General features: G+C 33.5%; 1 protein-coding gene across 2 annotated transcripts in view; it reads right to left on the minus strand.

Annotated features, from left to right (window-relative positions):
- Actn (alpha actinin) overlaps positions 1-23929 on the minus strand; it is an 80913-nt gene that overhangs the window by 21455 nt on the left and 35529 nt on the right. The window contains exons 3-15 of one of the 2 annotated variants that reach the window (XM_089237972.1): positions 23489-23723; positions 22233-22319; positions 18227-18314; positions 18034-18112; positions 8645-8726; positions 5675-5760; positions 4404-4496; positions 4015-4245; positions 2952-3028; positions 2445-2574; positions 1207-1298; positions 975-1083; positions 574-636 (exon numbers count right to left, since the gene is read on the minus strand). In XM_089237972.1, coding sequence (XP_089094098.1) covers positions 574-636; positions 975-1083; positions 1207-1298; positions 2445-2574; positions 2952-3028; positions 4015-4245; positions 4404-4496; positions 5675-5760; positions 8645-8726; positions 18034-18112; positions 18227-18314; positions 22233-22319; positions 23489-23723 — 1452 coding nt within the window. Of the gene's footprint in view, positions 1-573; positions 637-974; positions 1084-1206; positions 1299-2444; positions 2575-2951; positions 3029-4014; positions 4246-4403; positions 4497-5674; positions 5761-5835; positions 5922-8644; positions 8727-18033; positions 18113-18226; positions 18315-22232; positions 22320-23488; positions 23724-23929 lie in introns of both variants that reach the window. The other variant, XM_089237971.1, reaches the window with a different exon arrangement.

A 23929-nucleotide genomic window follows, 5' to 3' on the forward strand; every position in this document is an offset into this window, starting at 1 on the left:
TACTCCTGTAGTTGCAAAATAATTTTGTATGATAAAGCAAGGGTGGCTGTGCCACAACCATGAAACTATTATGAATATTCAAATAATATAAAAAATCCACTAAAATTATTCTTCCTACAACAGGAACCCAAAAGTATTTTTGCACTGGGCCCTGCATTTAATAATGGTGACCCTGAGTTTGGATACCCACTTTGCACCATTAAGAGACGAGCAAGATAGGCATTCCATCCTAACTTGCAGCTCTGTTGATGACAACCTCCACAGCATTCAAATCTAAAAAACGCGGGTAGTTTGAAATTTAAAATAAAACAGTTCCGCTTACTAAATATTGAAAAACAATTTGATTTCATTACTGATTACAGCAATTAAAGCACATTCATTAACAAAAAAAAATCATGAATATACCAGAAAACATATGGCCGCACGGTGAGGGGGTTAGCAATAAAATTCTTATCAAAAGCGGGTCACGCTTCAAAAAGTTTGGGAACCACTGCTTATTGGCATAATAATCGAAGTCTTACAATAGCTGACGTTTTTATAACCAAGTTTGAATTTGAACTACGTATAACTTACAGCAGCTCGCTTTGCAAATTCTAAATGAAGCATGTCAATTTTCTCTAGTACACGCTCAGCTTCCTGAAAATAAGAATTAAAAAGAAATTAGATAAAAAACCCACTTGTATCACCATATAAGACCATATATTATATGTGCTACACATACAAATAGCATGTTTTAAAAATATATGGCTCCATGCTGTTTTTTGTGAGAAATAAGTTTACAACATGAATTTAATTGTTGAAACCCAACCTACAAGGAACTTTTTTGTGTTTTCATTTTTGAATACAGAGTTTTAAATTATTTAACAATTTTTTTTATATGAACTGCTTTGCATGCTTATTTTTAAATAAGATAAAATGCTAACTTTGTGGTCAACTACAACAAAAAAAGTGTGTTTGTGAGCTAATATTTTTACCTCAAGAGCACTCCTTCTCTTTTGAGTAAGGGTTCCCAATCTATCCCACTGATCACATATCCTTTGACATCTAGCGTTGACAGAAGCGGAATCATGATAATCTAGTGCACTGCGAATAGAAAATATAGCTTGGTTAAGAGAAGCTTTTACTTATCATAAAGCAAATGAATTGCAATCAAATCTGATCAAAATAAATGCTTTGAATGGCAAAGTAAAATGAAAAAATACATACTTAAGCTCCTGAGCAATGGCTGCGATCTGTTCTACCCTGTCTTGATGAGCTGCCAAGTCACTTTCGAAAGCCTCATGTTTCTTCTTCAAAGCCTTTCCAGAAAAATGAACAAATAAAAATTCATGTAATCATAATTGATACACATGACAACAGAATATGAAACTAAAATACTCTAAAATTACAGAATTCAATTTAACCTATCCAATTTTCTCCATTAATCTTGTTCGAAAAATAAAATATGATGAAATCTCATCATATTCTTAACTACTGATGATATGTACGACATATTTTTATATCTTACAATCGATCAGACCAGTGCTGATCCCAGGAATGAGGTGACAAAGCAGCTACCTCAGTGTGGCATGTTCAGAAGGACAGCATCACAATTGTTATTTTTGATGAATTAATATGTTTAATAATTTAGAAAACTTATGACATTATGATTTTGAAAGTTACGAGAGCATAATATTACTCATTAGTATCGGATTTCACTCTGGATGTTAGTAGAATTTAAGAAATATCTCTCATTGCTTGAAATATAACTAAAAAAAAAAGAATCCAGATTTATTTTGTATTTATTGAATACCTTGTTAAAATTTTGCCAATCAAAACAAGGGGTAAATTAAGGGCTTTACATTTAGCTTTAATTTTAAAGCTAAACTAAGCTTGATATTTTATAGAGCTTTCTTAAAGAAACAAGAAGTCATATCAAAATATAAAATATCTGTCAACAGCAGGGGAGGGGGGAGTAAATATGCGAGACATCCATTCAATTGTGAAAAAAACAAATTTTAAGTGAAATTCCTAAAATTTATTCTAAGCATTATACATTATGTAATATGAACAAATGATATGTGACATAAAATTCACTGATTTAGTTGTAAATGACGAAACAAAATTATGCATATTTTTCAATTCAAGAACTACTTAGTTTTAGAACATTGTCTACTTTTGAATTGGCAATTGGAAAGAAAAAAAAACTTTTTGAAAATACTGAAGGTAGTATCCTGAGGAGAGTAGATAAAACTACTACAGTAGAGATAAACTACTATACGAGCCTTTAACTTCTTTTTAAATGAAGTTAATTAAAAATTAATCAAACACGCAAAAATATTTTTTTTCTCTTTTCAAAAGCAAAGCACAAGTTCTATTTCTTATACATGGAGAAAATATAGTTCATACTATAAAACACAGAATGCTACTGATCAGCTTTAGCATGTGAAAATTCAGTGAGATACCTTAACATCATTAAGTTTGCAATGCCTAAAATCTTGACTTTGCAACATTTCTTCTTTGCCCTGAGTCCAGTCTTCGTGAATGTCAGCTTTGTGCTTGAATTTCTGGGCAAGATGGTCGAGCCTCTCCAATCTGCAATTTAAAATGATACATAATTTGTTCAAACTATGTAAACAAACAGTCCACACCACTTAATGTGATCACATTGGGACTCAAGGCTTCTGATAACAACAGAACGATAACTACAGTCAAACCTCGTTAATGAGTCACTCTTTCATGATTAATTAAAAAATTGGCCTACGGGGCTCCGCCATAGAATTTATGTACTTAAAAGTGCTCCGCGAGTCAAAAAAGGTAGAGAACCGCTGCCTTACACTATTGAAAGCCAAAACTTGGAAACTCCAACCAATTATATGTCCAAAGTATTCAATAACAGCTCCCAGAAAGCTGATTCGAATATTGTAATTGTCTAAAACTCTTCAAAAGAGGAGTTCAATTTTGTGCTTTACCTCATCATTTCAGAAAGAAGCCATTCTTCAAATCCTTTCTCAGCCATTTCCAAACCTTTCCATGCATTGGCAATATCCTGAAAGAGAGAAGTAAAAGATGAGAAAGGGGAAAGCATAAATATGTGCATGCAAGAAAAAAATGTATTATTGATCGCTGAGTATAAAATAAACCATAAAATTCTACAGAAGCAGAGAACTATTTAATCAATCTTTTTGGCTTATTCTTTGCCCATCCTTAATGTTAAGCAGTAACTTGATAAAAAAAATATCAAAATGCACAGTGATGCATCAGCTAATGAATACACACGCCTCCATTTCTCCACTGATGAATACAGATTCTGTAAATCTGTATTTGAAAGAAGTTGATAAGGATACATCAGCTTTTATAAAAGTGACATTGTGAGCTGAATTTTCATGTCAATTCAAAATGAATCCAATGAATAACTATCACTACAGGCAGATTAATTTATTTTCCCCTTGGAATCACTTTTCACAAATACCCTTCTTCTTTTCTTTCAAAAATATTTTAAGCAATTTTATATGAAATTAATGATTAAACTAAGAGAAAAATGTGAATTAAGAAAAAAGAAGTGGGGAGCCTAGACTTGAATTTTTTCAGTGCATACATTAAGATTCTTAACATAAAACTAAATCGTTTGGACATTCCAGGAACTTACCTTTTAAATCTGCATGTGGGTGAGAGAACTGAGTTGACTATATCACATATAGTTCACCTATTCGCCTTTAAGTTCTCCATTTAATTGTAAAGTTGTTGTTTTAACTTTTGATCATTTTTCAATTCTTTTATAGTGGTTCTTACTATTTATGGAAGTTGCTTTGAAATTTTGGGCAGTTCCTAGAACGAAGGTTTTTCATAGGTTTCTCTGAAAAATCACATTTTGGTTAATTAATGTGATTCTGGAATAAATTATCTTTGTTAGTTGGGGTATCACTGTACAATGCAATTTTTTTTTACAGGATCTAAGTTATTATCAAAGCATATAAGAAAAAATAAACAACTTTGCAAAAGGTTTAATATATGAATAGGTAAGACAATACTCACAGAAACCATTTTCCCTTCAGATGGTAAATAAGCTGGTCGATTGCTAAGCCTAAGTTTTGTCTGTAATGTGTTGAAATTCGTTTCTAACTTAGCCTTCTGTTCTACTCGAGGAGGCTTGTGAGTTCTCCTGTAGCTGCGAAACTCCTCTAGCTTCTTATGAACACCAGCCAATGTATTGTCTGTAGTGCGATTCTCCAACCATGGGGTTGTACGACGAATCCAGTCCAATAACTACAAAAGTGAAGGACATTAGATACTGCAGATATAAAAACAGCAAATCTGTTTTTATCAAGTACATTACATTTAAGGTTTTTTGCTTTTTTCATCGCCCTTATACATCAGAGAGAAAAATATTTTTTACACAGGAAATGAAAATACCAATTACTTACATCACTTGCCAATCTCTCATATTCTTCCATGAGTCTTTCATTTTCTTGATTAACTTTCAGTACTTTGCAGATACGATTGGCTGCAGTTTCTGCCTGCATAAGAAAGAAGTATAATGCATTAAAAATGAACTTAAATACAACATAATGAAAGTTAAAGGAATAATGCATGTGTAATATTATAAAAAAAATGTTAACAGCTTCTAATTTACAAAACACAATGATTACAACTGATAAAAATTCTTGCATTCCTCACCTTTTTTACGTGAAAAAAGATAGTTTGTGTTTATAATTTAAAAATATAAAATGGTGTTATGCCAAAAAAATTACTCATGCAATTATGAAACAACAATATTAAATTAAGTAGATCAACTTAGTAATTTTCAAAATTAATTTCATTTTTATAGTAATTAAACACAGTCATAATATTTGACATGCATAAGAATGAAATAGTGGGCTTTTATTAATTTTAATAGAAATTATAAATTCATAAAATTTAAATGTTTTTTACCATTTGCTGGATTTATATATTGTCTTCCATCAACTCAATAGCTTACAGAAGTAAGATCTACTGAAGGATAATTTCTCATAAATATAAGAAGGTTCTTTAGGTGGAAAAGAAAAGAAACTGATGAATATAAACATTACGTTACTCGGTTTTCCATGTATCACATAGCTTTTACTATATTTGTCTTTTTTTAATATTAAAATATTAAATTCTCTACAAATGAAAGTTGTGATAATCAGGGCTGATTTCCACTGAAGAACGGTATCCAGGAGGTACTAGATGTCAGAATTTGAAGAAGGAGAGACAGCATAGTTGAAGAAAGAAAAACTGTTTTGTCATGGCACTTGTCATGAGGTTTTGTACTGGACTAAAATGTTTTGTGTGTGTTTCCTTTCATATAGTTGTTTGATCGAATAATGAATTAATATTTATTTGATATAAAATTATAATATAATAATAAACTATATTCAATATAATTAATATAAATTAATATTCAATTTAAATGTCTTTGTAACACCGCTATGGTGTATACTACCATTGGGTGCTATACTGAAATGATTTATCCTATGTACTATGAAAACAACTCATGAAATTCACCTCAAATTAAACAGAATTTTAAAGTTTATCTGATGTTATGAAAAATTCATCTGACGGTGTTTCTTAGTAAGATACACACATATCAAATGATACAACTAATCATCGGATCAGTTTATTCTCAAGGCCAAGGGAAATTATGGAGCAAAGAAAAGAGAAACATATATTTTACCTGTTTTGCTCCAGAGAACGTATGGTAATACGAAGACACGTATGTCATGACAGCTCGTTCATCAGGCATGGGAGTATTGTTGATGTCTGTAGAAATTCATATGATAGAAACAATGCTACACAAAGCAAATAAAAATCAACAGTATCAGATAATCAATTTACCTGCTGAGCCCCTTGAAAAGCATGGTAGTAACAAGAAACATAAGTCATTACTGCCCGCTCATCTGGCTTCGGAGTGTTGACCATGTCTGCAGAAGACATATATAGATACGACCACCATTAACTTATCTGTTCTTTTTTTTTATTTGATTATTGATTAGTTTCAAAACCCATGCAGGAGCGGGAGCAGGAAAAACAGAACAAGAGTTTAGCACTTGGATGAGATAGACCGCTGACAAATAAAAAAACGTAAAAAATGAAGATAGAACAACGAATTCAATATCTGCAACATATATAAAGTTTCAAAGTGGAAATTTTTTTAGAAATAATTGCTGGATAAAAAAACCAGTTTGCATAAACTGATGTCAAAGAATTCTGGAATATTTTCAATCTACTGAAAACAGAAATGAAATACTAGTTTATGAAAATGGGTGACAACCATGGAATAAAACTTGGTTGAAAACAAAACAATAGTAATCTAATCCCCTGGTGCTCAATAAGTTTTTACAAACTTCATTACATGCTTAACTTTTGATCAAAATCATCGCTATTGTAATAATTTCCTTAAATCAGTATCAGTGATGCATAACCTTCTTCATATGCAGGCCAGTAAAAACTGGTATACTTGCGTGTTATGCAGATTGATATTTTTTATGTACACTTTTCATGAATCGGATAGAACCCCTTTGTATGCCAAATATGGCCCGATGGATGAAGGTTGTGTGAACCTAAACCAACTGAAACATCACAAAACACAGACCTATGCAATGCAAGATCTCCATAGATCATAGAATGCACCATAATTAAATGAAAGAGACTGCCTTTGATAATTATGTCCTAAACATCCTGAATGTGCAAACTGTCTTTCTATGCTAATAAGCATTTATCAATGCATGATAAAACTTTCGCAAACAGTTTGCATTATTTGGATAAGAAAAACATAAAATTATGTATTGGAGTTACCACAGTATCGGAAAAATGTGAAAAGCATAGAACTCTCTTCAAAACAAAAAACAAATCTCCTGATCACAAATTTTATAATCCAAGTGCTAAAAACTAATAAAAACTTTTCATGCACTGAAATGCATATTATCTGTTCATAACAAGTGGATCAATTTTTCTTTTTTTTTGAATCCCTAAAAATTAACATAACTGACTCTTTGCTCAGTGATTTTCCTCATTTATATTTGAGCTTTTCACTCTTAATATGCACTTAGCTCAGGCATCTTTAGCCTATTGCACGCAAGCACCAAATAAACAACGTTTGGGAATCATTGGTTCACAGAAGCAATACCTTTTGCTATATCGAATGTTACAATTTATTTTTTCAAATAGTCCCTACCCCTTGCGTAGCAAACATGTAAATCTACAATGTAGGTGTAAGATTAATTAAAGGATTTTCAACCTATTAATGTTCTAATTTTCAGTAAGAAATTATGATCCTAATGAGAAAATAACATGAAAGTTAAATGAGAAAGAGTACGTACTCATATATATTATGTGTTTTACGTTTAAATTTTACCAGCACAAAAACATACAACCATAATGGGCAAGATGCATGATACAATGATTATCCGTGTATATTATGATTTTTTAAGACAAAATTTTCTCAAGAACTGCATAACTATAATTAAAATGGCATCCCTTAATATAGTTACACCTTCAATAAAAATTAAGTAATTTTTTTTAAACAAAAATAAACTTGCCAATAATTTATATCCAATAGCTAGAATTAAATGAGCTGAATCCTGATGAATTAAATTGAAAATATCATTTAAATTGAACAAATAACATTTTTTTATTGTATTAATTTACACAAAGTATGGTTTCTTAATTTATTTTCTTTTATCAATGAGAAAAGCCACAGCAAACAATTTAGTTACAAACTCCATGCAGTTATGAGAATAAAACATGTTAATTACAGTTTATGAAATACATAACCTAGTCAAAAAAGACTGAAAATGAATTTATTTTCAAAAACACAGGTGATATACAACAGTGAACTTTACTGCTTTGATAATAGCAATACTATCTGCTTGGGAAAAAATTAAAGTAAATCTGACAATGCATTTGGCTGGAATAAAACACAAATGCATAAGATGTTCTTTTTTGCCGATAGAAAATTGAGTCTGTTCGTAATGAACAAATACAGCCTTGAAATTTTGCATTTGTTGGCAGTAATCTGCTACAGAAGCATACAAAATGATACAGTAAGCATGATAAAAATGTACCAGAATCAAAAGCATTTTTGTAATTCAAACACTTTAAGAAAGGATATGATTCTATTTTCAAAGTAAAGAAGTTTGAATATCCTTGCTAGACAAGCAAACAGCATCATATTAATCGAAGATCATCAATGAATGGACTGGCAGAGATGCTACACCTTTCTCATGGCAGCACATTCACTACTCTCGGCCAATCCATCTACTAAAACTCTTTGATCAAACAATCAGCAGCAGCTGTGTTTATTATGTCATTCAGTATGCAGGTAAAAGCACTCAAACCACTTTGCTTTCAAAATGAAAATTTCAAACGTGTGAAATGTTGGTGATTATGGTAAAACACCTTCACCATATGCTTGTAGCAGCATTGCATATGCTTCTGTAATGACGTTCATGGGTGAAAAAAAGAAATAAAAAAATTTATGTATTTCATTACAGCCAAATTAATTGGAGCTTTACTATTTTTACTAATTATTTAATTACAAAGCAAAGCTTCACTTCGCAGAAGTACTTCATCTCCATTTTTCAAAGTTAATTTGTTCTCAATCTTTTTTGACCAGTCCTTGCATATAATAAGCAAATATACATACCATCAGCATCTAACATTCTAGGAATATTCAAATATTTTTCAGCTACATCAAATGCCAAATTCAGATTATGTAGAGGGTTATCCTATGAATTAAAAAAAAATAATTGAATTCGAGATTTTGATATTGGGAAAAAAGAAAACTTTTAAAATCAACATCCCATATGGCTCTCAATACCTAAGTGGAGGATAAGCACTTAGGATAAACCCTATATAGATTATCCCATATCAAATCGTCCAGCCATAAAACTCATGAGCTCAGATTTCAATGATTTTTTCATTTGTTGCTTTCACCATCCTTATTACTCATGTAAAATATTATTTTCATATCTCTGAAACTTTTTGAGAAAGAATGTCAAATTTTATTTTAAAAAATGACATAGATGACGTTTGCAAGATTCACTTTTTAAGTGCCATTGTTTGAGAAAATAAATTATAACTTTTTTCAATTTTAAAAGCAAAATTTTCACTAAAGTGTTGACAAAAGCATGCAGCATATGAATAAAAATAAATTATACATGAAAGATTGAAATTCATGCAAAAAAAAAAAAAAAAACATGTAAACTGTTTTTGTGGAATTTTTTGAGAAAAAATTTTTTTTTTTTTTTTAAATTCCTCCAAAATATATAGAGTAAAAGTCTGGAGAGAAAATAATGACTTTTGACTGCCAATATATTTATTCTGGCTTGCAACACAAAATTCATTGCAATAAAATAGGGGGTTGCCCCTATTTCAAATCATTCAACTAAATACTGAAATGAAACCTATCATCCCAGATTTCAATTTTCACACAGCTCTACAGAAAAAAATTGTTTGGTGCCTGGAATTTTTTAACTGATTTTGACTATCTTTGGTATGTTGGTTTCAAATATGAAAACAGTTTTTTCTATCAGTTCTACTTTTTGAGATTCAATGAAGCTACATTATGAGCAATATTTGACTATACAACTTAATGAGTACTGGTTGAGTTTTATACGTGGATTGGTTCCTGCTTTTTTCCCTTCTTCTTGGTACTACAATCAGCCAATTGTATGAGGCCATATTTGGTGACATAACCTAGTGTTTACATTTGACACAACTTATAAAGTTCTTTGTTTTCTTTCAAACCAAGTACAACTCTGGCCTATTGCAGGCCTAGAAGAGAAAATTTGGAAAAAAAGTAGGAAAAATAGGAAAAAAATAGGAGGGGGAAAAATGGAATTCCTGAATTATTATGGCATTTAAAAGTTTTGTAGCCATTGAGATTCACACTTTATATACTTTAATTATAGTATTATCTATAAATATTTTAAGAAACTCAAGTTCTAATGAATTTAAAAATCTTTCATTTCCACAGAATGTGCGGTATCGAAAACAATGTAAAGGCAAAACTAAAAAGAAATTAATCAAATTTCTACTGTTACTTGAAAAGTCCAACTATTGATCGTGATCCATTTTTCCCCTGTGCTTTCCAAAGAAAGAAAAAAAACCAGTCTAGGTGCCATAGAAATGTAACCCATGCATGCTTAACCAATTGCCCATGGGCAGAATGTGGCCCCAGAGTCATCTGTTGTGGCTCACAACTTCAAATCTTATTTTGTAAAAATGAACCAAGCAACACTTCTACATCGTTCAAGAGACCCTGCAGCACAGTTTCAGGTCATTCAAGTGGCTCGCACCACATTTACAGATCACCACGGCACAGTTCCAGATTACTCAACTCAGCTGCTGTTCCACTTAAGTGACCCGTGGCACATTCCTAGATCACTTAAGTGACTCACTGCAAAGTTCCAGACCACTCAAGTACCCGCAGTGCATTTGCATGTCATTCAAGTGACCCGCAGCACATTCCCTGATCAGTAAATATGTCGCAGCATATTTACAGATCGCCGCGGCACAGTTCCAGAGCACTCACATATGTTCATGAATGTCATCTTTTTTTTTTCAAAGACAACAGCAGTCATCAATAGCATACACACAAACCCCTAGTATGCCTTAAAACACACATGCTAACCAATGGCCCTCAGAGTTATCTTATGTGGCCCAGGACAAATAATAAAACCACACAAGTGGTTCAAGAACGATCATCAAATCATTTAAGTAGGACTCATTTCCAGATTAATTCAATAGCTTGCGGCACATTTCCAGATCATTTATGCTGCCAACAGCATATATCCAGATCACCTAAGTGACCCCAAGCACATTTCCAGATCACTTGAGTGACCCGAGGCAAACCCTCAGTTAACTCACGTGGCTCGTAGTTCAGTTGCAGATTACTGTAAGTTGCTGGAGGCACATTCACAGATCATTTGAGTGGCTCGCGGCACGCTTCGAGATCGCTTGAGTGGCTCGCCGCACACAAAATTATTTTAGTGGCGTAGTGGCGTTCTTGACACATTTCCACTCAAGTGGTCTGCTGCACACTTTCAGATCATCCAAGTGACTTGAGGCACATTTACAGATGATTCAAGCGGCCCGCGGCACACTTTCAGATCACCTGAATGACTCGTGGCACATTACAACTTAACTCAACCTTATGAAGAGTGTGGGGGCCACTGAATTAAGTGATCTCGAACAGCACCGCAGATTTATTTGTGTCATCTGGAAATGTGCCACAGGCCACTTAATTGAAGTAAGAATGCACAGGGAGCCACTTGAGTGATCTGGAAATATGCCGCTGGTCATTTAAATGAGGTAAGTATGTGCCACGAGCCACTTAATTCATTTGTAAGTGTACCGAGGCCACTTGAGGCACGTAATATTTAGGCCATGGGTTTAGCACATGCTTAAAATAAGGGACCGTTCAAGTATTACGTCAGCAAATTTTTAGCGATTTTTGTCCCATTCTTCCCCCCTTGTTAGAAATCAGCAAAACTCTTACCCTCCCCTTTCAGCAAAATTTCGTCAGCGCTCTGCCCCCCCCCCCACCTCCTAACGCCTAGTGGTTGGATCAGAGACGTACGTGGGAAGGGATCTTGGTTGGGGGCTCGTGGTCGTTCTACCCCTCCTCCCCAATGTATATATATGGACAATCAAAAATATATTTTTTAATCAAAATTTTTTTTTCAGAATTAAAATTTCGAAAGAAAATATCTTATTATAATGTGAAAATTTCTGTTAATTTCAATACTATTTGAAGGCTAAGAATTCAAAATTTCTTTTTAAGAAATTCATTGCGACCCTACCTCTAAGCCCATAGATAATCCTTGACCCACGGTAAACACTTGGTCGGTGCGGACCAAATGTGGCCTGTCCCTCTCAAACCTAATTTTGTAAAAATGACCCAAGCGGCACATTCACAGATAAGTGACCTGCGACACAGTTCCAGACCATTTAAACGATCCGTGGCACATTTAGAGATCCCTTGAGTGACATGTGGCACAGTTTTAGGGCACTGGTGCGGCCACCAGTGCGGTTCTACATCACTCTAAGTTACCCGCGGAAAACTCTAAGATGACTTAAGTGATCCATGGAATAATTACGGATCACATGAGTGATGCGTGGCACAGTTCCGGAGCACTTAAGCGGCCCGGACCAGCACCTCCTAGAGATAGGCCTCTGCACTGTTTGCTATAAACGCGGCACAGGTCCAGAGCACCTAGATCCACTAAGTATTTAGAGATCATTAAAGTGGCTCTGTAGGGAACTCGATAAGGAGAATGTTAGTTCAGGTGCCCACAAACTAGCGAAAAGTTTTTCTCGTTTTTGGCGCAACGAGTAAGATGCCATTAAGAATACTGTATTTCACATTTTTATAAAGGGTGGGTGATGAAGTAATCATCCTAACACCCCTCCCCCGTCATCAAAAATCAGCAAATCAGAAACCCCTCCCCCCACCACCATCATCCGGGTAAAGCCGGGTTTTCCTAGGAGCAGGTTTTCTATGTCACGCGCAACATGAATCACCTAGCGCGACACGCCGTCCACTCACCAATACGAAAAGCAGTACTACAGAGCGGAATATGGCTCACGACAGAGCTTTATGTCGGGCGTGATAGGCGGACTGCTTCTGGGGGAGTTAAATGTGTCGTGTGCCGCGCGTTCCACCGATCTTTTCTTCATTTTTGCTGTGTTCTCTTTCCTTTCCTTTGAAACCGGAGCATGCGGCCGATAGAGTAGCTGAATCCAGGGCCATATACTATAATATACTGATCTGATGCGCCATGCTTGGGAAACACAAATGCGTGATTATGTAGCACATTACAGCTGAAGCGAAATGATCCAGTTCGGTTCACGTGGCGCAAAATGCCTACTTGGAAAACCTGGTTTCGAACGCTCCTTACGAGATACGGGGAGAAACCTATAGTCTCTTGTGTTTGGACAGAGCCTGTCCCTACTCCCTTTTTTTGCCTTCTTATTTACGGCAACCGATCTCCCAAACAGGTTCGCTTTCTCCACTGGACTTCAGTTTTAGCACTTTGATTATACGGCGCTGGGGCGAAAAGATACGATTCAAAAGGGATGGAAAACAGTGACATTTTGCGGTTTCTCGGAATTTTCGTAATGAGATATTGGCTGTAAAAAAAAGGGAGGGATAAAATAGGAATAGTAGGAGAGAATTGGAATAAAATAGGACAACTGCGACGAAAGTAGGAAAATAGGAGGGCATTTCTAAAAAATAGGAAAAGTAGGAAAAATAGGAGCACTGCGAGGTCTGCTATTGTCATGGGCAATTTACTACTGAATGAGTTGTACTGGAAGTGGTTCTCTGTTTTGAAGTTTGATGAAAAGAAAGAATAACATCCAGTCGAAGAAGTTGTGTTAATCATCTTGATGTATTTTGCTACACTTGGTGGTGAGTATACTTTAAAAAAAGAACAAAAAGCCATTCTTGACTTCCATAAAAGTGCTAACCTTAAAGACTTTGGTGTTAGACTTGTTGTGACCAAGATAAAGTTTGGACTACACACATTGTGTATGAAGCTTGTATAAAACGCCTAAGACAGTGAACTAAGGGGAAGAGAAGGAGTCTAAAACTTGTTCTAATGGTGTGAAGGGAACCCTAATTTAGATGACTGTTATTTTTGAATAGCGAATATTACTGGCATAAAACAAAATAACCACATGTTAACATATCCTGATTCAGCCTCTCTAATACCAATAGCTCACTCAACCAAAATGAAAGAATATGATGCTCTAGTTTTGGTCATGGAGAAGATTAGGTTTCTTGAACATCAATGGATAACTTGTGTGGACTTCAAAATGATTAAATTTCTCCTTGTCAGCAAGGAGGCTACATGAAATATTCTTACTTCTTGTGCCTATGGGATAGCAGAGCCAAACCATACTACTAGATAAGAAAAGAATGGCCTACGAGAGAGAACATGTCTCTGTTGGAGAAAGAAATTTCATTCGTGAACCCTCTGTCAAACGAGACTGAATCATCTTGCCTCCGCTGCATATGAAGAGCTTGAATTGATGAAACAGTTCATGAAAGCCCTTTGTTTGCGTGCATAGGACAAAAAATGCCTGGAATAAGTACAGGAAAACTTGAAGCTAGAATTTTTGATGGTCCCCAAATCAAAAAGCTCATAAACGATCCTCATTTCATGGATTTAGAGCAAAAGCAAGGATCTCATTTGTTCATTACTTGCACAGCCGTTTCCGAGATTCTTGGAAATACCAGTGAAAAACAAGGTGAATGATTTCACCTTTAGGACATGAAGACAATGGAGGACTGATACCAGGACAGATGGGATACTCATATGATGCCAGATGGTGCAGGGGTGGAAAATGAAAATTTGATTTTTGTAGCAGCATTTATAAGTTTTTTAACATTTTAAAATTTTGGCAATAAATAAAATACACAGTTTTATATATATACATACAGTAGCATACAAAGGATTACTTTTTACTTTAAAAAAAAACTGTTATCTCAGCTCAGAAGAAGGGGGTGCTCGCCCAAGGTACAAAATACATAGAGATTTCCTCTAGAAGAAATATATATTTTTTCATTTTTAAATCATACAAAAATTTTAAGAAACTTCCTGATATTTATATATTTTTACATTCTCTACAATATCAACACAAATGAGAGGCTTTTAAAATCCCATTTCAACATAGGTATTTAAGATTTCAAAAATAATTTAAAATGAGTTTTTTTAGATTTAGCTTGTAGACTTGGTAATCCCGAATTTTTTAAAAAAAAAATCACTACAGGAGAGACTTGAAACACTTGTTAGAAAAGTAATTATTTTTCTTGTTTTTGCCATTCATGAAAGTATGCTTTTGTACTTTTCAGTTTCAAGCATTTTTGAACACTTGATCTTGCTTCTTTTACTAGAATTTAGATTAATTTTAATTATAATTAAATTTAAAAAATTTAATAATTTAATAGCGTGATTAAAAACTATGGACTTAAATTATTTTTTCAACTTAAGCTACAGAAATAAAAACTATAGAATAATGATTAAACTATTAGAAATTTAATAGAATGATTCTATTTTCACAAAAAATTCAATCCAAGTGCATCTGTTTTCTCACTCCCTATTTTTTCCTTATTTCATGACCTTTTTCTCATTTCATTACTTTTTCTAGGATTTTGTCACTTTTCCATGATCGTAGACACCCTGAATTTAATGATGGCTTTTGCGTCGCAACTACTGATGGTGAAGACGGATTCGTCATTGCTGTTTTTCCAGTGCAATAAATACGTCCTTTCATTAACTTTCCCGTTTTGTTAAAGGATACATGAATATTTCGTCAAGTACAGCCAGTCAGGGAAAATCAATGCAATTTAAAAAATAATTAATGTAAGGAATGCATAAATCAAAGGAGTCAACTTTTTTTCATAAAAAAATAGCAGAAAGCAGCAATTCAAGAATTTTTTCTGTTATTCTGCAGATGAGCGCCAATTTTCATAGTTAGACCCCATTTTATACATTGTCAGAAGCCTGAGCACCGAATCGTGGGGAGGGGGCCCCCCCCCCAAGCTAATTCCATTTGTGGCCCCAATCAATAAAATTGCAGGGAGCACAAATGATGTTATCGAAAAGTCAGCTTCCATTGTGATGCAACTCCAGAGTTTCTTAAGAGAAAATTTTGTTTCTGGCACAATATGGAACAGAATTTAAAAATTTCACAGTTTTCGTAACCGAATGTAGCAAATGCCGGATATTGTAGCAAAATGGAGCAGACGTCAGAAAATGTAGCAGCTTGTAGCAATTGCAGCAGATTTTTCACCTCTACTGTTGGAATCTGCCAAGAGACTGAGGAAATAAAGTTCACTCAAGAATTTCAAACAAAAGAATCTTTCGGAGTAGAACAGAATAACATTTTCATTGGTTTTTATTTGATTCCTCTCATTTCTAATTTTAAATTAAGCTGTTGTAGGTTTACAGGAATGTTGATGTGTTCTTCAATTAAAATGTTTTACAAATTACTTTATTCTTAAAGAAATTTTTTTTTAATTTAACGCCTATACTGTAAGCCTAACTGCCTAATTTGATTTGATGTGTTAACATATATAATGAGATACTGTAATATCTCACAAACAAGAGCTGATGGGCAAACACTAATGCCATATTTGTTTTCAGCACATGGAATTCATATAGAATCAGTTAAAAAAACCGACACCAAATTATGTGTTGCCCTGCATTTATTGCTTTTACCATCCTTGTTGACCATGCAGAATTTTATATACGTCTCAGAAACCTTTTGAGGAAAATGTTTCTAATGAAAAAACATTCATGCTATTAGAAAAAAAAATTCTAATGGCATGAATGATGTTTCTAAGGCTGACCATTTAAGCAATATTGTTTATGAAAATAAAATCCCAAATTTCAATTTTTTCAATAAATTCTAATGAAAATTTGGTATATGACTGGAAAGAATTTATATCTATGCATTGACATTAAATTTAAAAAAATCATTTAAACTTCATTTTTATGAATTATTTTGCAATAAAATTGTTCAAATTTTTTTTAGACACATGGCACGAGTGTCATATATGCCATTTTTTTTAATAAGCGAACATTTTTTTTGCAAAAAGTTTTAGAGTTACGCAAATAGTATTTTGCATGGTTAATACGGATGGCAAAAGCAACAAATAAAAAAAAAAATCATTCAAATCTGAGACTATGGATTTCATTTTGGCATTTTGCTGGATGATTTATTTTTCGACATAATCCCTGAAAATGAATAATGGCAAAAACAAAGCAAAGAGAAGGGCAAGAAACTAAGACTACGATTTTAAAACAAATAGCAGAAGGTGAAGGATCCACAGCTCTTGGTAAAGAATTTGGATTAGGTGAATCCACTATAAGAGGCATACAAAAACGTTTTGTATGTGCAAAATAATTACATATGTAAATAAAATATTTAAACATGTTCACATGTGTATTTTCTAAATCAGATTCCAAAAGTTTGATCATTTTTGTCGCACCATGGTCATTTTCTGCACGCGAGGGCTAATTAGACCGGGACCTACAATTTATTGTCGATTCCGAACGGCAGGCTTGTATTTTATACTCGTCAAGAGGTTGGTGCGCTAACCCCTCGATGGGGAACTCACTGCGGTAGCAATTTTTTTTTGCTGCGGTCAAGTCGCCATTTTGTTTGTTGTACCCCTGTGTCAGGAAAGTTTTCTGACAAGGACGAACTGGGTATCGAACTTGCGACACCTCTAAACATCCTTTGGTACTTCAGGCGAGTATCTTATCGACCGGGCTACCGCGCCCAGATTCCAAAAGGTTTGGCGAGATTCCAAGTATCTGTCAAGCAGGGCTGCAACTAGGGGGAGTGCAGGTGGGTCTGGTGCCCCGGGCACTGTACTAGAGGGGGCACAAATTTCACTCTTTAATCTCTCCTTCAATATTATGAGGGGGCGCTAAAATGCATTTTGTTGCCCCGGCTGACCAAGCATCTAGTTGCGGCCCTGCTGCCAAGCCTCGTGCCCCGAATTCATTTAAAAAAGCAATTCCTAGATATGTCATAAGGTTTTGAGTTATTTTCTACGTGAAACTTTTTTTATGCGGTCCCTATCCACCGCATAAAAAAAGTATTTTTTAAATGTGTTGCGAAAAATATTTTTTATAGCTACTCGTGAAGTTTGTGCGATTTTTTTTATGTGGCCCCTATCCACCGCACAAAAACAGGCTTGAGTGTATTTATTTTATTATTAAAATAAATAGAAATAATGGACCAATATGGCAAAAAAAAGGGTTTGATTGACAAGTAACAATAAAAATAAAACTATAGGAAGAATGTATAATGAACAGAATGAAATTATAGTCAAACCCAAATTTAATTACTTAGATGAGACAGATATTATTCATTAAAATGAGAAGAACTGCTAAATCAGGGTGAAGATTAACACTACTACTACATACACAGAGACTTGAAAAAAAAATTAATAATTCAGGGTTCAATTGTACCAAACCATTCAATTGCAATTGAAAGGAAGAAAAAACTAACTTTGGTGAGTTTACTGTAGTCAAGTAGATCTGGACGATGACGATGAATAAGGGCACAAAAGGCAAGACCATCTTTCCAACTGGAAATTGAAAATAAAAGAAAAAAATTAAAACCTAGGAATTGAAATTAGTGTAAGCAATCAATGCATGTCAATTTAGCCATTATTGAATGCATTTGATGACATCTGACAAACCTGAGATGAAAATTCTGTACATTCACATTTTTGTATGGAGCAGTTTTCCTTTGGCACCATAACAGCAAACCTTCTTTGGCAGTCATTTCTGAAAGTAACAATTAAGCATCAATTCAAAACCTTAGAAATCATAGGAATAGTATGATATGGATGACAAAAAAATCATTTTTAAAATTTAAATGCAATTCAGCATATATTGTTTCTCATTTGTGATGACAAATAGCAAGAAATTGTATTAAGTCATCAGAGCAAGTACATTAGTCACTTCAAGAATGTAGATGAAAGTCAGGATGCTGTTTCTAATTATTCCTATCTATTTAAAGAATGTTATTGCTAAATAAATAGTCTTCTTAGTATACAATGATAATTCTCTTTAGGATTAGGCAAGAAGCAAATGGTATTGAAGAGTTGATTTTAATTTATCCCCAGAACATCGGTATCATTAATTATCAAGATTCTTTTGAGTTTGACATTCTTGTCGTGTTTATAGTGTGCAATCAGTTTGACATTTACACATAAAAATAATATTACTGTAATAAATATAGTATTAACGTAATAAATATTGGTAACATAAGTAAACCAATTGATCATTATATAGGTGCTTTCATTTAAATATTTCATTACTGTGAAACTTTTCCAAAAAAAGAATAACCTCTTCACACATTTATTCCTCTCTATCAAAGGGTCACTTCTCTGCTCCTTAAAGCTGGTTACTTAAGGAATGAGTCAACGTTATTGCAGAGGTTTCATAATATATCAATTTATATAAATTCAGTATGTTACGGCTCTAACCAATTTATTGCATCACGAAATGATAAGAAATCAATAACAAAATTTAAGTATGCCAGGGCAAGCACCCAAAGTGGCAATCAAGAGGGCGTCAAAATTATGCTTGCCCCCCCCCCCCCCCCACCGAGAAAATTGGTTTAGCTTACAGCCTTTAGTACTTACATAGCTTTAACTTACATTTAACTTACATAGCTTTAGTTACAGCCCTGGGGTAGGCTAACCAATTTATTGCATCATGAAATGCTAAGAAATCAATAACAAAATTTAAGTAAGCTAGGGCAAGCACCGAAAGTGGAAATCAAAATCTCAGAGGGAGTCAAAATTTAGGGGAAACAGAAAGCACTGTTATAAAATCACTCACTTCTTTAGTGAAGGAGGCTGCAAAATTATGCTTGCTCTCCCCCCCCCCCCCCCCACCGAGAAAATTGTAGTTACAGCCCTGGGGTAGGCTGCCGTGAAACAACCCTAAAAAAAGTAAACACAGTAGACATCACTTAATGATAACATGGTCTGGTGACCATGTTATCATTTTTATTTATTGAATTGATTTCTTTTCAGTTTCTTGGAGTCACAGAGTGATGTTCCTAATTTATGTTTATTTTTATGGATGGTATGTATTTTTGTTCTGTGCTACTTTTTTTTACTTTTAAACCGTACACCACCCAGGCTCTGTCGACATTCCTCAATTTCAGCCCTCGTCAAGGGGCTGAGTGGTGTCAGGGAAGTTGTGTTACTGCATTTGTCTTTTTGTACTAATTTGTCATGTCGTTGTTGCAATAAAAAAAATTGATGTCTTTAATTTAAAATAGATTTTTGCTCATGGCCCCCTTAGAATATTCCACAATCAGTATATGGCTTCTCTCAGGTTGAGAACCATTTGTATATATGGTACATAAATACATTTTATACAGTTACTTATCTTTAACCATTTAAAGGCCAATGTTCCATAAATGGAACATAGTTTTTATTTGCAAAAATATCAAATAAAAATTAATTCAAACATTTCCGGTTTTTTATCATATATAGAGAGGAGTTCAAAGTATTCTTGAATTCAAAGACTTCAAGTTAATATAAACTATTTTGACAGAATTTTGAAATTTGTCATTTTTCCCCATTTTGATTAAAATTTGCCAAAATTTCAATTTTGAAGTAAATTGAAAATTATTTTGTGTTTCTACCACTTAATATATCAATCAAAGTAAATCAATTAGTTTTTTTGTATTGTTACATATGAACAAGCTACATGAGTTAAAAAATTCATGTTCCATTTATGAAACATTGTTTCAATTTTCTTGTTCAAACCAAAGGGTGTTGTCATCATTTGATACATGTTTAGGAGTGGATTTCGGGTAATATGACACAGAGAAATGTACTTTTTGGCGTGGATTGTTTATATTAGGTATTTTTATTCTTGCATTCTTAGAAATACATGTTTTATGAACTGCAAACTAATCAAACCGAGACTAACAATCACACACATAGTCTTTTTATGTTCAGCTGTGCATGACCATGTTATAGAGATATCTCACATTAGAAGAAGTTGTAAGATATTTAGAAACTCTTACAGATTCCGAATTAGAGGACATAGATGTATGCAAATTACCTGCTAATGAACCTGAGAACATCATGAATGAAAAGGACATTGTTGAAAAATACAACAGTTCCAATGTATGTAGAATGGTAGATACATTTTGCAACAACGAGAATGAGGTGTTAGAAACTCCAGAAGCGTGTTATTCAAAAGATGTACGGCAGAAAAAGAAACAAAACATAAGTTCAACACACACATGTGAAAACTTCAAGAAAAGGTAAGAAGGTTTTGAGAAATCTGAAAAAAAAAAACTATTGCATGGGAGAAAAAAAAATTATTTCAAGAACCTTATCAAAACCACAGCTGTCGAACCATTCGAAAAAGATTTGCCATATGGCCATTATAGACCATATATGGCCATTATATCATGTTGGGTAATTCATTCAGAGTTGAGAAAAGAGGATCACATTTCGCATTTAGAATTCCAAAGAGAAGTGACAATGAATCTTCTATGAATGAAGGACAGGTGAATCATTCATCTAGGTCCCCATTGTCCACTGAAAAAAGATGCCAGATTATCTGATGGCCATCATAGCGATGCAAGGACGGTGTGCAAGTTCACCAAAAAAAAAGCAACTAAGTATAAATGCTACCAATGGGACATACAGGTCCATCAAAGAGAGATATTTTCCTTCTTTTATCATGAACATAAGAAAAAAAAGTGAATTTTCTGCTCACATTTTTGAGTTAAAAACCTGGTATGCGTTGTGAATTAATTTGAATTTGTAGTAGAAAATAGAAAATTTTGTGTGCCAACTTTACTCCAGAAATAAATAATTGTCAAAATATAGGTTAAACTAGTTTCTGCCTTCACCTCTCCCCAAGTGCCAGTGTTACATTTATGGACCATCGTGAAAAACGAAGAAAATTATTTTCTCAAGTTTCAAAGTTGATCTATACATATATAGGCATGTAAAAGGACCTTGAATTCCATATTTCAAAACAATAAGTGACTTCGTTCATAGTTTGGCCCTTAAACGGTTAAAAACACATAATTCTGCAAAATCAACCTAGAGAGAGCAGAAAGAGTCTAGTAGGAAAATGTTCACCATGTCAATTAAGATTGATTCCAAATGTCATTAAGATTGATATAGGATTCACCACCAACATCAAATATTTTGCTATATGTTGTTGTCATATATCTATATGTTGGTCATTCATGAGTTGGGAAATGGCTGGCTATCAATCTGTTACTTTTATCAAAAACCCTGTATCCTCGACATGATCACATAAAGTGGCATGCACAGTATCCAAACTTTTACTTTTCACAATCTTCAAACTAATAACACAGTGGTACATGACTGATAACACAGTGGTACATGACTGATAACACAGTGGTACATGACTGATAACACAGTAATACAACGTCATTAATTAATGAAAAACATTCCTAGCAGGTTAATGGTCTATAAATATTTAAATGGTATAACATTGAAAAAAAGAGGTTGCAAGAAAGCCTAATTGCATAACAAATGCCTCACTCAAACTCCTCGTTTTCAAGGTGATAAATTTGTGCTCCCAGTTATAATTTTGCATGCACAGTATCTATAAAGTATCATTAAAAAAATTATAAGCATAAACTATGTTTTTTATGACCCTAAACTCATCATAAAAAAGTTTACTTACCTTCTACAGAAATGTCTTGAATAGCAAATCTTAGAATAATGGTCCATATGAGTCCTAATGTCATTTTAACATTTCCATCAACTATTTCTACACAATACAAATGTAAACATGAATGAATATAAAAATGTACAAAAAATAAAATTTACAGAAAAATAACATTCTCTGCAACACTATTTTTTTTTTATTTAGTGTGTTTATATACAGTAGAACTGCTCTATCCCAAAACTGATAGGAGTAAAAGAAATTGAGATAGTTTCAAGAAATAGTTTTCATGTAAAAAATGGTAAAATATGACCGGAAAACCAAAGGTTTCTTTGAGAAAACTGAAATACTATATTCTACCACATACCCCCCCCCCCCAAAGTTATATGATACGACTATAACCATGCAAGTTTGTGTATAATTTTGCACATATGAATATTAATTGGGACCAAAATTTTGTAAACACCCGCTTTTTTAATGAGAATTGTAACCGAAACTGCAGTATTTTCTGCACAATTTATCGAAGATTATTTTGATATCATTGGCTTCATAAAACCAGGGCTTGACAAATCCCAGGTGACAGGTCACAATATGGTGACTTAAAAAAAAGGCATTGCCACCTAATATGTTCTAGATGTGGTTACTAAATAAAGGTTTGAGTACAATGCAAAATTTTCAAAATTTATATCAGTGTGTCTCTCAACATGAAAAAGAAGTAATCAAGTCCTGGAAAAGTCTAAAAAATTAGATTAGATTATTAAATTTGATTATTTTGGAGCATTTTTTTCTCAAAAAAATTTGTCGCTCCTAATTTAATTTGGATGGCTCTCCCTAATTTTCTTTAATTTTAATTCATCAAGCCCTGCATAAAATGCTTGAAAAATGGTCCAATACTTTACACAAAGTACTCACTGACTTTTGTCGCTTTTAGCTATTTAAAGAGTACCATTGTTGCATCAATAGATGATGGGAGCAATCCAGTATGCTATACATCATTTTCCCAAAGTGAGAAATATATCAGGAGGGAGGTAGAAGTTGTTGGTTTAGTATAGAATCCTATGGGTTATATTGAGTAGGGCGATGAGAACAAAAGATTTTTGAAGAAGCAGGCGATGGAACAAAAAGTTTGGCAAACTATGCAAAAGACTTTCATTGAAAAATTTAAAAACTAAAGTACTAAATTATGATCTGAATTTTTTTTCTGATGACTAACCAATGAAGAAATTAAAAAAACACCTCAATAAATACAAAAACAAGGAACATCATTGAATTACCTTCAGCTCCTATGGAAACAAGTTTGACTCCTTTGCTTGCAATGAAATCAAGAGCCTTGTTAACATTGGCAATGTGATGAAACCTCATTTTACCTCGGTCGGGTTTTGGCAGGGTTTCGCTTGATATGACTTCGAGGAGAAGCATGAGTTTCAAACCATTTCGGAAATCTTCTTCAATATTTTCGATTTGAGTCCCAGCTTTTCTCAAATGAGAATTGCACCATGCTGTGAACGTCTGCAGAAATACAATGAGCAGCACTGATGTAGTACGTATAATGTTTTCAGTTTTCAACATCTTTTATTTAACAACATCAGATAGAAGTATTACCAGTAAAAAAAAAAAAAAGAATATATTCTTTAGATGTAGATGTTTAAGTTGCTTTGGTGCCTGAACCAAGAAAATAAAATTATTGAAATTGAATAATATTCATCTTTACTAAA

The sequence above is a fragment of the Pholcus phalangioides genome, unplaced genomic scaffold (assembly GCF_987345545.1).
Source record: "Pholcus phalangioides strain wild (caught in Gottingen) unplaced genomic scaffold, Ppha-v1.0 ptg000010l_1, whole genome shotgun sequence".
Lineage (NCBI taxonomy): Eukaryota > Metazoa > Arthropoda > Arachnida > Araneae > Pholcidae > Pholcus > Pholcus phalangioides.